The 15824-nt window shown below is 43.8% G+C and overlaps 1 protein-coding gene across 3 annotated transcripts in view; it reads right to left on the reverse strand.

The window, feature by feature from the left end:
* Nucleotides 1-634: 634 nt before the first annotated feature.
* Nucleotides 635-15824, reverse strand: part of mtus1a (microtubule associated tumor suppressor 1a) — a 53962-nt gene continuing 38772 nt past the window's right edge. For 2 of the 3 annotated variants that reach the window (XM_090220305.1, XM_021583494.3), the window contains exons 9-15: nt 8482-8696; nt 7063-7168; nt 6837-6910; nt 6647-6742; nt 3386-3502; nt 3169-3266; nt 635-3043 (exon numbers count right to left, since the gene is read on the reverse strand). In XM_090220305.1, coding sequence (XP_090076431.1) covers nt 2779-3043; nt 3169-3266; nt 3386-3502; nt 6647-6742; nt 6837-6910; nt 7063-7168; nt 8482-8696 — 971 coding nt within the window. In that variant the 3' untranslated portion in view covers nt 635-2778. The remainder of the gene's footprint in view (nt 3044-3168; nt 3267-3385; nt 3503-6646; nt 6743-6836; nt 6911-7062; nt 7169-8481; nt 8697-15824) is intronic. The other variant, XM_090220306.1, reaches the window with a different exon arrangement.

Genomic DNA, 15824 nt, shown 5'->3' on the forward strand with positions numbered 1-15824 from the left:
CACAATCTTATTTTGCTCAAATTATGTGCACAAATGTTTGCATTTCTCCTTTGTCAAGATAATCCATCCACCCGACAGGTGTGGTTTATCAAGAAACTGATTAAAGAGCATGTTCATTACACAGGTGCACCTTGTGCTGGGGACAAAAGGCCACTTGTCACACAATACCACAGATGTCTCAAGTTTTGAGTGTGCAGGAACCGCCACCCGAGCTGTTGCCAGAGAATTTCATGTTAATTTCTCTACCTTAAGCCACTTACAACAGCGTTTTAATTTGGTAGCATGTCCAACCAGCCCTGGACCTCCACATCCAGCTTCTTCACCTGCGGGATCGTCTGAGACCAGCCACCCAGACAGCTGATGAAACTGAGGAGTATGTCTGCAATAAAGCCTTTTTTTGTGGGAAAAACTCATTCTGATTGGCTGCCCAGTGGGTGGGCCTGTGCCTTCCCAGGCCCACCCATGTGAAATCCATAGATTAGGGCCGAATGAATTGTAACGCAGTAAAATTGTTGCGTTAACATTTTTGTTCAGTATACAGAGCTAAGCAGTGTTGAGGTAATTGTACACAAAATCTAGTTTCATCTACCAACCAAGTAAGAAACAGAATACATCACCATAAATATATCTCTGCTTTAGATTTCATAATAGGACTTTATTAATTGCATATATTAAACAGTTTTTTCAACACCAGTAATCTCCACATCCAAACAAGTACTAATTTGTGACATATCCAAAACACGTCCATCACGCTTAGCTTCTTCTTGCATTTTAACCTTAGTGACATCTTTGTAAAGACCCCCCATTTTAAAGCTGTAGTAGGAGGATTGGATGAGGGAGGGGTGCTAGATAACAGGTCATCAAACATGCAAACATTTATTTGAATTGGTCCCATGGTCAAACAAACCAACGAACATTAAAAACACAGCTTTGAGTCATCAGGAAACCTAACTGAACAGTTAGAGGTCTATATAACCTGTAGAACTGAACAGTTAGAAGTCTATATAACCTGTAGAACGGAACAGTTAGAAGTCTATATAACCTGTAGAACTGAACAGTTAGAAGTCTATATAACCTGTAGAACTGAACAGTTAGAAGTCTATATAACCTGTAGAACTGAACAGAGGTCTATATAACCTGTAGAACTGAACAGTTAGAAGTCTATATAACCTGTAGAACTGAACAGTTAGAAGTCTATATAACCTGTAGAACTGAACAGTTAGAAGTCTATATAACCTGTAGAACTGAACAGAGGTCTATATAACCTGTAGAACTGAACAGTTAGAAGTCTATATAACCTGTAGAACTGAACAGTTAGAAGTCTATATAACCGGTAGAACTGAACAGTTAGAGGTCTATATAACCTGTAGAACTGAACAGAGGTCTATATAACCTGTAGAACTGAACAGTTAGAAGTCTATATAACCTGTAGAACTGAACAGTTAGAAGTCTATATAACCGGTAGAACTGAACAGTTAGAAGTCTATATAACCGGTAGAACTGAACAGTTAGAGGTCTATATAACCTGTAGAACTGAACAGTTAGAGGTCTATATAACCTGTAGAACTGAACAGTTAGAGGTCTATATAACCTGTAGAACTGAACAGTTAGAGGTCTATATAACCTGTAGAACTGAACAGTTAGAAGTCTATATAACCGGTAGAACTGAACAGTTAGAGGTCTATATAACCTGTAGAACTGAACAGTTAGAGGTCTATATAACCTGTAGAACTGAACAGTTAGAGGTCTATATAACCGGTAGAACTGAACAGAGGTCTATATAACCTGTAGAACTGAACAGTTAGAAGTCTATATAACCTGTAGAACTGAACAGTTAGAAGTCTATATAACCGGTAGACGGGTAATAACAGGAAAAAAAAAAAGTACAGTTCGGAAGCGCAGGACGCCCATTAATTACCATGGAAACGCCATTAACCTTTTAAAAACACAGGAAATGATTGCTAATATCCAGTTTATGAAGACAATTGCATGTAGCATGTGGTGCATGCATCACTGAAAGCGAAGTTCCTGCAGTGAAAGCATTCATGAATGATCTATGAGGAGTGAACACAATGTTATTGAGTACTGTGTGTTGTACAAGGGTTTATGTTTACCTAATTTTCATCAATTAATATACAGATTACAGGATTCATGTTTGATTTCCAAATCAAAGGGAGATTCAATGTTATTTTTGGATTCCTAGCCGTGCTGATTCTCATAGCAATATTATGACAGACAGGAGCAGAGCATATTCCCGGTCAGTCAACACACAGGTCTGCCTTTGGCCACCAGCACCACTCCTTCCCATTTTCAGAGGGAAAACCAGCAACACGCTTTTGCTGACCACGAGAAAGAGTAACAAAAATAGTGTCTCATTATATAGTCCTGAGATGTCCTATAATAACCCTAACCCTCTGATGTCCTATAATAACCCTAACCCTCTGATGTCCTATAATAACCCTAACCCTATGGCTGATGTCCTATAATATCAGACAAGGCAGAAAGAACAAGAGGCGGTCTCACTCAGTAAGTGCTTCTGTGCAACAGTCTTTTCTCATAGAGTCATTGATCTGTAGTAAGTGTCAACAGAAAGTAGAGCCATTCAGGGATATTGTAGCCATCTCTGGATGACATGCGGCAATCCCGGCCAGCTAATATAGCTCTTAAGTACGGAGGGTTGACTCGGTCCAAACAGAAAGGAGTGAGAGAGGCTGCTTCCTGGACCCAGTCCAATCAGAGGAGAGAAAGAGTCTGCTTCCTGGAAGCGGTGGGCTGCTGTTATCTGGGTGAGACTGGAGGGCTGGAGAAGACGGCAGAGCTGCGAGGTGATTGGATGGGGCTGGTGAAGACGGCAGAGCTGCGAGGTGATTGGAGGCCGAGGGAATGGTGGGAGGGAGAGGTGGGGGACAGCTTGTGGGGGCTGCTTGGGTCCCCATTGTGCAGCTTCCAGATGAGCTCCTCATTCTCCATAGACAGACGCTTGTTCACCTTTGATTCCTTATGGAGAGACTCCTGCAGCACCGCCTGCTCTGTGGACAGTTGTCTGGAAAGCGGTGTCAAGACAGGAGTTAAGAGAGCAAAAAACACCCGGATACATAGAAGCCCATAGACACCCATTCCCAGGCTGACTTAAGACTACAGGAGTAAGAGAAGGAGTGGTTGTTTTACCTCGACAGAGCAGCATGTCTGTCCATGCGGGCTTTCAGATCCTCATTCTCCTGCTGGACTTTTTTAAGGCATTCGTCCAGCTTAACACTTTTCTCCGTCTACAAAAAATCCACAACATTAAAAATGCAAGACTAAATCAAAAAAGCATCGGTCTTAAAATGTATGTCTGAACTATATGTCATTAACAGTGAGTGGGTGTGGTATCTATGGTGCTCACCATTTTGGCCATCTGCATCAGTTTGTGGTCCTGTTGGTGCAGCTGTTTGTTCTTGATATCCAGCACTACCTTGAGGCTCTCCAGTTCCTGTTCCAGATACAGGGTGTGGGAGTCCTTCTGGAACAGAACAAAAAGAGGGTGAGTAACACTGTTCTGCATCAGTTTGTGGTTCTGTTCATGCAGCTGTTTGTTCTTGATATTCAGCACCACACTGAGGCTCTCCAGCTCCTGCTCCAAATACAGGGAGTCCTTCTGGAAAAGGGAGGTCTGAATGAGTGTAATAATTCCAGATGAGGCTAACCTCTTCCCATAACTCATTCAACCCTAAATCCATGAACAACTCAACAGAGGGTAACATACCTAGGTGACAAAAACACCCCACTGTGTAAGCCCTAGCAACACATACATGCCACACATAGGGCTGTGGCGGTCATGACATTGACCATTAATTAAAATAAACATGTTTAGCATCTCCAGGCCTCCCCTCGTACAAGTCGCATGCATACATGCCACTGATGCCCGCCTTTGGAACATCTACATTTTAAAAAAGTCTAATGAACTGTATACACCATCACAATACATCCATTATGTATTTTAGGTCTAAAGAAACATTATATAATTCAATTTTGTTTAACAAAACGTAAAGGATATTTTTCCCATTCTGGAGCAGGTGCGCAGGATTTGAGAAATCAATTGAATATACACCATCAAATGGTCAGGAACAGGGGCAGGTTTAAAAAGTATCCCGTCATATAGCGAATGGAGACTGATTTCCAGTGGTCAGTTATTATGCAGGAAAGGCTACTACAGTCATTTCACTCCAAGCATCAATCACTGTTTAAGGAGCATGCAGCCTCACTGCGCGACAGGTGATATTCCACCCAAACTCTGTATGCCATGGGCTCTCCAACGCTGTTCCTGCAGCTACCCAGTGCTTCATTTTGTGAAACAAAGTTAAATCTGTTCAGCCACTCTGCGCACTGGAGTAAGGAATGAAGGAGAGAGAGAAAGATGGAAATGCACAGTGGTGAGATATTCTGTAGCTAAAGGTAATGTCAGCCTATTAATTACATACAAAGAAAAAGCTCTATTACTAAGCTAATAAAAACTCTGTAAGCCATCCTGCACAATAAACCAACAGCATCGCCTAGGCCCATAAGTTCTCTCCCAGACTCATGAATAGAACGTTAGGAGAATAGCATAAGGTCCATCCAGTATGCATTATAATACAGTCCACACTCAAAGGCGATCACTAATTTGTAACCATTTTTGGAGTATAGGCTAGGCCAATTATGTGCCAAAGACATCTTGAATCAGTTTAATGTTTTTCTGCTGTGTGTAATATGCAGTAGGCTATGTATTGTATATGGAACAAAAATAAACAACATGCAACAAAGTCAATTATTTTACTGAGTTACAGCTCATTTAAGGAAATCAGTCACCTGAAATAAATTCATTAGGCCCTAATCTATGGATTTCACATGACTGGTCAAGGGCGCAGCCATGGGTGGGCCTGGGAGGGCATAGGCACACCCACTTGGGTGCCAGGCCCACCCCCTCGGGAGCTGACCCAGCCAATCAGAATGCATTTTTCCCCCCCACAAAAGGGCTTTATTACAGAAAGAAATACTCCTCAGTTTCATCAGATGTCCAAGGTGGCTGGTCTCAGATGATACCACTTGTGAAGAAGCCGGACATAGAGGTCCTGGGCTGGCGTGGTTACACGTTGTGAGGCCGGTTGGGCATACTGCCAAATTCTAAAAAAAAACTTGAGGCTGCTTACGGTAGAGAAATTAACATTCAAATTGTCAGCTAACAGCTCCGGTGGACATTCCTGCAGTCAGCATGCCAATTGCACACTCCCTCAAAACTTGGCATTGTGTTACGTGACAAAACGGCACATTTTACAGTGGCCTTTTATTGCCCCCAGCACAAGGTACACCTGTGTAATGATCATGCTGTTTAATCAGCTTCTTGATTTGCCACACATGTCAGGTGGATGGATTATCTTGGCAAAGGAGAAATAATCACTAACAGGGATGTAAGCACATTTGTGCACAAAATTCTAGAGAAATAAGCTTTTTGTGCATAGGAACATTTCTGGGACCAACACTTTAAATGTTGCGTTTTTTATTTGTTCAGTATATAAACGGCACAATCATTATTACATTTTTTTGCATATAAGTGTTTTGAATGAATCATCACCTTATAAAGTGCTGTCTATTTCGTTGTATTAGGCTTTGAAACAACATCCACAACAACCATGTTTTACACTCAGTTTAACCTGTTGTTGAACTTCTTTCTTCAAATTGATCAATCACAGTGAGGTGAGTTTTAAAAGCATGAAACTGTTTGGATACGTGTTTGATGTGATTTTCAATCGTATTTGCGTTGATGTCATAGTAGTTAGAGGGACAATAGAGTCCTGAGTACCAGGCCAATAGCAACGTGATGATCGTTAGCGAATGGGGTACTACTAATGCATGTCCAGACTGCATAAGAGGAGATTACCATGACTCGGTCATGACCGCCGGTGTGGCGGTAATACTTTCACCACAACAGCCTTATTCAAACATAGTCAATGCCTTCAATCACATAGCAGGGGAGAATTAAAGTCATTCTAGGTTGTAAAACTATACACCGTGTGGTGTTTTAACTATACAGCATGACTCCCACAGCCCCAAGCAGGCAGTGGACCACTGGGTTGGTGCTAGCAGTTATTGTCAGACTATTTCTAGTCTATCAGTGTGGCTGGAAGGGTAGTACAGAGGTCTTTATCTCAATCCCCTCATGTGCATTGTTAGAATGCTGAGAAGAAAAGGTCACCCACTCAATACTGATTATGACCGACAGCAGCCTAACTTTAACAACGCACTCTTGGGTGGTGTCAGAAATGGCACCCTATTCACTTTATAATGCACTGCTTTGACCAGAGGCGCTGGTTGGAAGGAGTGCACTATATAGTAAATAAAGACAAAAATAGAAAACTATCAATATATATACACACTGGAGGTCCTGTATGCCTCAGTTGGTATTGTGGGTTCAATTACCAGGGCCACCCATATGTAAAATGTGCACGCATGACTGTACGTTGCTTTGGACAAAGGTGTCTGCTAAATGGCATATCTGACATCATCATTTTATTATGGAGGGAGATAGGGCAGTGCTGTTGCCTAGTGTCAATAACACTCATCTTGGAACGTTATTGGAGTGGGCCGTAAGATAAGAGTGAATGTGAGGGGTGTGGCGTGTTGGCAGTACCTGACTTCTCTCAGCCAGCTCCCTCCTCTGGTCCTCCTCTGCCTTTATCCTGTGGTTCAGGGTCGTGTTCTCCTCGATGAGCTCCTGAATCTGGCCCTGATGAACATCACATCATGAGGACACGATCTCCTAACCTCTCCCGAGACAAAATAACTTGGAATATATTTTGATATGTGAAGCTGAAGCTTACAGATAAAGTGGCTTCAGCCTCCTTCAGTTTTTTGTCCAATGTCTGCAGCTCCCGCTCATGAGCTTGACGGAACTCTGAGAGAGAGATCAGTTTAACAGAATTATATTGCAAGACAGTCAAAATCAGTTAAAAAAAAATGACTAACACGTGCTTTGCTGATTTTTACCTTGCAGTTACTTAAGATTTTGTAATTTTTTAAACGGTGTACATGACAGGATGAATGTACCTTTTAGAGACTCTTCATACTGCTGTTTAACCACTTGGATCTGTTCAGAGTTGCTGGCCTCCAGCTCTAACGTCACAGCCTCGTGGCTGGTTCTCAACTCCGTCATCTTCAAAAAGAGAAGGAACATGGTTTTAGGAACATTCATAATCAAAAACAAAAGCAACGTATAAAAAGCTATTACCACCATCTATTTCCCCAGTCAAATTAACTCATGGACACCATGTGTGTCTGCTTGCAGTTTTAAGGAAGTTGCTAACTAGCATTAATGCAATTGTCAACTAGTGTTAGTGCAATGTAAGTCTATGGTAACTGCTAGCATGCTAGTATTTACCATAGACTTAGTCATTGAGCTAACGCTAGTTAACGCTGGCTTATGAAACACTCTTAACTTCCTTCATACTGGATGCAGAGACCTAAAAATGGTATCCGTGAGTTCACCCGGCTCTGGGGAAGCAGATAAAGGGCTTCACCCGACTCTGGGGAAGCAGATAAAGGGCTTCACCCGACTCTGGGGAAGCAGATAAAGGGCTTGACTGACAAAATCCCGAAGTATCCCTTTAACAGGTGCATTATGAATCATCACATCAATAGTAACGGATAGATCATGAAAAGCCTTTAGGCCTTTAAACTACTTAAGATCAAATAAACCAACACAGTACAGACTGCCAAAAACACTTATTCCAAACAGATAGAATTTCAATTTTATTCAGTGAGTCAGTTTGCGTAAGACAGTATGCATCCCCAAATGGCACACTATTCCCTTTAAAGTACACAACTTTGACTAGGGTCCATAGGGCTTTGGTCAAAATGAGCGCACTATAAAAGGGAACAGTGTGTAATTTGGGGTGCAGTCAGCATCAATAGAGCAACCTTCAGCATCAGGATGAAACCAGCTCCACGCTGACAGTATACCGACAGATAGCCCCAGGTCTGATTTGTGGACTACTTTCTGCAGTGACCAATTTTCCTTGAAATGAATCTAGCTGAGTAGTACGCTCTGTGAATGACTCAACAGAATGACTGCAAAGGACACTGATGGATATTGTGTATGTCAGGAATGAACAAATCTCTAAACAATTATCTCATTGTCAGACAGACAGACAGGACTGAGCCCTGAGAGACTGAGGGGGCGACAGTGTCATGTGTAGTTGTATTAAGACTTGACACTGTGGGTGCATTCCAATCCTCTCAAGCCCTTCTACATTTTTACTGATCTGAAATAAACAGACTTCTCCAGTAAAAAGAAGGAACAGAGCCACGTTTAGCCTATTGGCACTCTTCTACGTCCCAAATGGCACCCCAATCCCTTTGTAGTGCACTACTTTTGACCAAATCTCATAGGGCTCTGGTAAAAAAAAAGTAGTGCACTATATAGGGAATAGGGTTCCATTAGGGACGCAGCCAGTAGCTTTAATGTACCTGCTGCTCCATGAGGGCCTTGCACCGGTCTGCCTCCTCCTGGTAGGTCAGGTGGATCTTGTCCCACTCGGCCTGGTAGAACACCCTGAGCCTCTCCTCCAGCTGGGCCAGCTCTGTGTGGTGCTGCTCCTGCATCGTCTGGAGCACGCCCTCCAATGCCCTACACACCTCATCCTTCTCCCGCTCCAACAACTCACACGAGCGGGCCGAGTTCACTGCAGGGTGCCAGTAGGATCCACAGCAGAGGGGAAATCATTTAGTTTTGTGGAACTGTATTTTCTAACGGGAAATGTGTTTGTCTCATATCTTATCAAAGAAGAACAGCATTAGATAAACAATCTAACAGTCTAACAAAGGGGCTGAGAAGGCTAGTGGGTTCAGCACTGAGACTCCAAGTCATGTGTGCCTGCAATCTCTTAGTTGTGCTTATTGGATTTCTTTATTTACATTTTTCAATGTGACATTTCATGGATGTTTATTTAAAGATGAAATAAATAAAAATGTCAATGACGGTAAATACATCAGAAATGGTCAGTTCTGAGAAAGGGGAAATAAGAGTATTGAAATTCACCCTGCGTGCACAGGGGCAAGTAAACACTTTGGGAACAACTGAACAGTAAAACTCGAGGCTCATGTTACGACATACAGCATTGGAAAGGCAAACGCATTTATAAAAATATAACCCAGTGCCCGCCTCTGGCTGACTGCAGAGCACACTGCCTTACCCAGTGCCCGCCTCTGGCTGACTGCAGAGCACACTGCCTTACCCAGTGCCCGCCTCTGGCTGACTACAGAGCACACTGCCTTACCCAGTGCCCGCCTCTGGCTGACTACAGAGCACACTGCCTTACCCAGTGCCCGCCTCTGGCTGACTACAGAGCACACTGCCTTACCCAGTGCCCGCCTCTGGCTGACTACAGAGCACACTGCCTTACCCAGTGCCCGCCTCTGGCTGACTACAGAGCACACTGCCTTACCCAGTGCCCGCCTCTGGCTGACTACAGAGCACACTGCCTTACCCAGTGCCCGCCTCTGGCTGACTACAGAGCACACTGCCTTACCCAGTGCCCGCCTCTGGCTGACTACAGAGCACACTGCCTTACCCAGTGCCCGCCTCTGGCTGACTACAGAGCACACTGCCTTACCCAGTGCCCGCCTCTGGCTGACTACAGAGCACACTGCCTTACCCAGTGCCCGCCTCTGGCTGACTACAGAGCACACTGCCTTACCCAGTGCCCGCCTCTGGCTGACTACAGAGCACACTGCCTTACCCAGTGCCCGCCTCTGGCTGACTACAGAGCACACTGCCTTACCCAGTGCCCGCCTCTGGCTGACTACAGAGCACACTGCCTTACCCAGTGCCCGCCTCTGGCTGACTACAGAGCACACTGCCTTACCCAGTGCCCGCCTCTGGCTGACTACAGAGCACACTGCCTTACCCAGTGCCCGCCTCTGGCTGACTACAGAGCACACTGCCTTACCCAGTGCCCGCCTCTGGCTGACTACAGAGCACACTGCCTTACCCAGTGCCCGCCTCTGGCTGACTACAGAGCACACTGCCTTACCCAGTGCCCGCCTCTGGCTGACTACAGAGCACACTGCCTTACCCAGTGCCCGCCTCTGGCTGACTACAGAGCACACTGCCTTACCCAGTGCCCGCCTCTGGCTGACTACAGAGCACACTGCCTTACCCAGTGCCCGCCTCTGGCTGACTACAGAGCACACTGCCTTACCCAGTGCCCGCCTCTGGCTGACTACAGAGCACACTGCCTTACCCAGTGCCCGCCTCTGGCTGACTACAGAGCACACTGCCTTACCCAGTGCCCGCCTCTGGCTGACTACAGAGCACACTGCCTTACCCAGTGCCCGCCTCTGGCTGACTACAGAGCACACTGCCTTACCCAGTGCCCGCCTCTGGCTGACTACAGAGCACACTGCCTTACCCAGTGCCCGCCTCTGGCTGACTACAGAGCACACTGCCTTACCCAGTGCCCGCCTCTGGCTGACTACAGAGCACACTGCCTTACCCAGTGCCCGCCTCTGGCTGACTACAGAGCACACTGCCTTACCCAGTGCCCGCCTCTGGCTGACTACAGAGCACACTGCCTTACCCAGTGCCCGCCTCTGGCTGACTACAGAGCACACTGCCTTACCCAGTGCCCGCCTCTGGCTGACTACAGAGCACACTGCCTTATTGGCAGTACAAAGACATACCCATGAGTTATCAAAAACACATTTTCACAATTGTCTGAAATCAGTGTCAAGTCCTTGGTATTTTTTTTATATTGACTCACTTCTGTCCTACTTGCAACATATGTCTGCTACAGTAGAACAGTACACCAGCTTTACAGTTTGAACATAGACAGTAGAAACAGCAGCATGTCCAACACAATGTACATGCTGCTGGGGGTACTGGAGGACTGGAGTTGGGAGACACTAATATAAACTAAGCAACAGACACACGGCTCTGGTGGGCCCTTGCGTGCTGTGCCACATTCCTGGTATAGACAGAACAGATGCCAGTGCCAGTGTCATGCCCAGCAGTTGGCCTTGCCAGCCCGTGAGGATTTACGTTGGCTGGCGATGACATAAGAGTGGCAGCTGTGTACAACAGGGTAGTATCTACTGTCTCCATGTGTAGCAGGTGACATACATATGGAGGTTGATCCCTGACACACAATCCTACCAGTATGAACAGAATAGCTCAATAGCTCTCGATTTACAAGTGGGCAGGGATGGATGGGTATTAAAGGCTACTTCCAGCTGTTGGTGCAATAGAAATCATTCTAATTCTATGCTTGGTGCCCTTCTGCAGGCACGTGTCAGAATATGAATCTTCTTATGCAATATGTTTAATGGTGGCAACCTTCCTAGATGTACAATAGGAGCTCTATGGCAACCTTCATAAAACAAGACATGTTCACTACAGTGATTAGATGGGATTCACACGTTAAAAGGATTGGGGAAGTGAACGTTTCAGGAGAAAGGGGAATTTGAGGTTCTTGATCATGTGTACCAGTCAGCCATGTCGTCCATCTAGAACTACGTCTCAGGAAAAAATGCCAAGCAGACGGTTTCTACCCGATGAGACAAACAGCTAAACATAAATCAAATGTAAAGAACCAGCTCCAGCCTACAGTACAGAAAAGACATGTCTAGGATAGGGGACCCTGACAAGTGAGGCTGTGGTTGTTACACAGATGGTATATCACCCTGGGAGCCAGGGAACTGGCTCTGGTGATTCTGCAACTATGGGCACCTTTGGCATTTTTTAAAATCACACAAAATTTGATTTTACTCGATTTTCACAAAACATCTTTAGCATTCTATTTTAGTTTAAAGCATAATGGGTTTTGGAATATTTGGTTTATCCGTCTATAGGATACTACCACATTAATTATTTAAATTCCTTAAACCATAAATACTGGCCTGCACTGGCTGTGATTGTATACCTGCATGTAAGCTACCATCAACAATGCAATTTCTAGTTGAAATTGTTATACGTTTATCTTTTTTCCAGTAGTTACAGTATATTGGGAACAAGTGTGTTACACTTGAAGTACAATTGAAGTCAGAAGTTTACATATATCTTAGCCAAATACATTTAAACTCAGTTTCACAATTCCTGACATTTAATCCTAGTAAAAATTCCCTGTCTTAGGTCAGTTAGGATTACCACTTTATTTTAAGAATGTGAAATGTCAGAATAATAGAGAATGATTTATTTCAGCTTTTATTTATTTCGTCACATTCCCAGTGGGTCAGAAGTTTTACATACAGTCAATTAGTATTTGGTAGCATTGCATTTAAATTGTTTAACTTGGGTCAAACGTTCCAGGTAGCCTTCCACAAGCTTCCCACAATAAGTTGGGTGAATTTTGGCCCATTCCTCCTGTCAGAGCTGGTGTAACTGAGTCAGGTTTGTAGGCCTCCTTGCTCACACACGCTTTTTCAGTTCTGCCCATACATTTTCTATACGAATGAGGTCAGGGCTTTGTGATGGCCACTCCAATACCTTGACTTTGTTACTTAAGCCATTTTGCCCCAACTTTGGAAGTATGCTTGGGGTCAATGCCATTTATTTTGTGAAGTGCACCAGCCCTCCTGCAACAAAGCACCCCCACAACATGATGCTGCCACCCCCGTGCTTCACGGTTGGGATGGTGTTCTTCAGCTTGGAAGCCTCCCCCTTTTTCCTCCAAACATAACGATGGTCATTATGGCCAAACAGTTCTATTTTTGTTTCATCAGACCAGAGGACATTTCTCCAAAAAGTATGATCTTTGTCCCTATGTGCAGTTGCAAACCGTAGTCTGGCTTTTTTATGGAGGTTTTGGAGCAGTGGCTTCTTCCTTGCTGAGAGGCCTTTCAAGTTATGTCGATATAGGACTCGTTTTACTGTGGATATTGATACTTTTGTACCTGTTTCCTCCAGCATCTTCACAAGGTCCTTTGTTGTTGTTCTGGGATTGATTTGCACTTTTCGCACCAAAGTACATTCATCTCTTGGAGACAGAACGCGTCTCCTTCCTGAGCGGTATGACAGCTGCGTGGTCCCATTGTGTTTGTACTTGCTTACTATTGTATGAACGTGGTACCTTCAGGCATTTGGAAATTGCTCCCAAGGATGAACCAGATTTGTGGAGGTCTACAATTTGTTTTCTGAGGGCTGATTTCTTTTGATTTCCCCATGATGTCAAGCAAAGAGTCGTTGTTTGAAGATAGGCCTTGAAATACATCCACAGGTATACCTCCAATTGACTCAAATGACGTCAATTAGCCTATCAGAAAATTCTAAATCCATGACATTTTCTGGAATTTTCCAAGCTGTTTAAAGGCACAGTCAACTTAGTGTATGTAAACTTCTGACCCACTGGAATTGTGATACAATGATTTATAAGTGAAAATCGGTCTGTAAATAATTGTTGAAAAAACTACTTGTGTCAAGCACAAAGTAGTCCTAACCGACTTGCCAAAACTATAGTTTGTCAACAAGAAATTTGTGGAGTGGTTGAAAAACGAGTTTTAATGACTCCAACCTAAGTCTATGTAAACTTCCGACTTCAACTGTATGTGTACATTGTGGCGGTAATAGTAAATTGGACTAGTTAAAAATAAGTGGTTGGAAATGGATTATCATTGATTGCTATAAAGAAAGTAAAATATAATTTTGATAAGCAGTATTAAGCAGGGGTATTCCCATTGAAAAATAAGCTACTTCTGGTAATAACCTGGAAATAGTCATTACCGACATTTTGTTGTGATTATGGCAATTGGCAACATTTTGGGATTTCACTGCCAGGCCACAAGGTTTACTTGGTTAGTAGAATCAGCCATCATTTGTTAATTCCAACCACAACATAATGAGATATATAATTTCAAATAGAGGACAATCTAGATTAATTGGCTCAGTTGGTAGAGCACGGCGCTTGCAAAGCCAATGTTGTTGGTTCGATTCCCATGGGGGACCAGTTTGGAAAAAAAATATGAAAATGAATGCACTCACTACTCTAAAATCGCTTTGGATTAGAGCGTCTGCTAAATGCCTAAAATGTAAGAAATGTTTTTTGTTTTACCGACGTTGCGGTAATGACTCAGTATAAGCAATATTCAAAGTGACATTTCTTGGAGGTGGAGATATGATACTCTCCATGTCATATCCTTGTTCTCCACTTTCACTTGGCAGTTCTTTTGTGATTTGACGTAAAATGTTGACTTACCACTATAATTGTTCATTTTGTTCAGAGTGATGGTAATGAAGCAATACTGAGGCAACTATTTTGTGTAAAAAAAAGTAACAAATGGCTTACGCACATAATATTTATATAGTATCCATTTACTTTGACTCTTTCCAACAGGTGCGTTAAATATTTTAAAATGATAAAAATGTCTAAGTGTAATATATAGCATCATATCAAAAGTGTGGGAGTGAGAAGAAATAGAACCCCAGACCTACAGGGACAGAGCCCAAACAAACACATCAGGTTGAGCCCTGCACTCCACAGGCATGAAGTATAACAGGGGATATGGTCATAGGAGCCAGGCTAAATTCATCGCACTAAAACACACTGTAAAGGCCCATCTGGGGATTGGGGCTGAAGCCATATCTAAAAGTTACTGGTCTTGGATTCTTGTCAGGGTGATGGCTTTGAATGTGCCCCAATTCCAGCTACTAGGTGGTGAGGCAGGAAAAAAACTATGAAGCGCTAGTAATTTATATTGGTGAAGAGTTAATATGAAAGGATAGTATGTCATGTCATGAAACTGGAGGTGGCCCAAACAGACAATGCAGTACACTATAATTAGCCAGCTGCTGTGAGTGGAGTGGTGACATCATTGGGGGAGCAAGCCCATACTGGCTATGCAGAATACTGTCTGAGGGATGGGGTAAAGTATACCCTATTCCCAGGGCCTATACAGGGCTCTAGTCAAAAGTAGTGCACTTTATAGGAAATAGGGTGCCATTTGGGACGGAATCACTGACGGTAAGTGTTGGGCTCAGGATAAATGCCTTGTGGTCTTTGCCTTCCTCCCCTCCCCCTGTACAGTACTACCATGTACCAACAACCCTAGTGGGTCTGTCTGTAGAACTGTCTGGGGGTCATTATCTATTAGAAGCTGATACACTGGGCTTAATGGGAAGGGGAGTCATGTGCTGGCCCCAAGGCTGAGGTACATTGTCTGACCACCAACATGGAGGGGTGGAGCCACACTATTCCCCAGTCAGACCCTTGCAGCCCCACAGGAACAGAACAGATAGACTTAATACAGGGCTGCAAACTGTTGAGGACACAAAAAGGTGAGGGGAAAAAAAAGTTCACATGGAAACGTAAAAAAAGATTGCTGTGAAGCGCAATAAAATATTTACAGAGAACAACAAGTACATTATACACATTTGATTAATCTCAATAATCCTAACTTTCCAAACAAACCACAATAGACAATAAATAGTGCCCACGGGTATGGGGAGTTTGGCTCGTTGGTGTGCCTACAAGGTTTAGCATGATGTCATGATCACCTCAGTCTCCCCAGACAGGAACACACAGAGCACTGGAACATCGGACCAATTCAGAGCTCAGTTTAGTTGTTCCAGGTTTTGGATTTCCCCACAGTTTTTCCCCTTCAGGTTTTGACTAAATAATCTCCTGTTTCTTTATAGAAAAACAACTAAATTCGATTTTCTAAGTCCACAACAATACTTATCAGGGGGTATTTTAAGGTCCAGGGACCCCCCCCCCCCCCCCATCAACATTTTATTGTTTGTTTTTTTAAAATTACCATTTCTGCATGCTAACTGGCGACATAACACATAGGCACACAGAAACAGGCATTACAGGCATTAC

The sequence above is a fragment of the Oncorhynchus mykiss genome, chromosome 25 (genome assembly GCF_057628025.1).
Source record: "Oncorhynchus mykiss isolate SJ-2025 chromosome 25, ASM5762802v1, whole genome shotgun sequence".
Classification (NCBI taxonomy): Eukaryota; Metazoa; Chordata; class Actinopteri; order Salmoniformes; family Salmonidae; genus Oncorhynchus; species Oncorhynchus mykiss.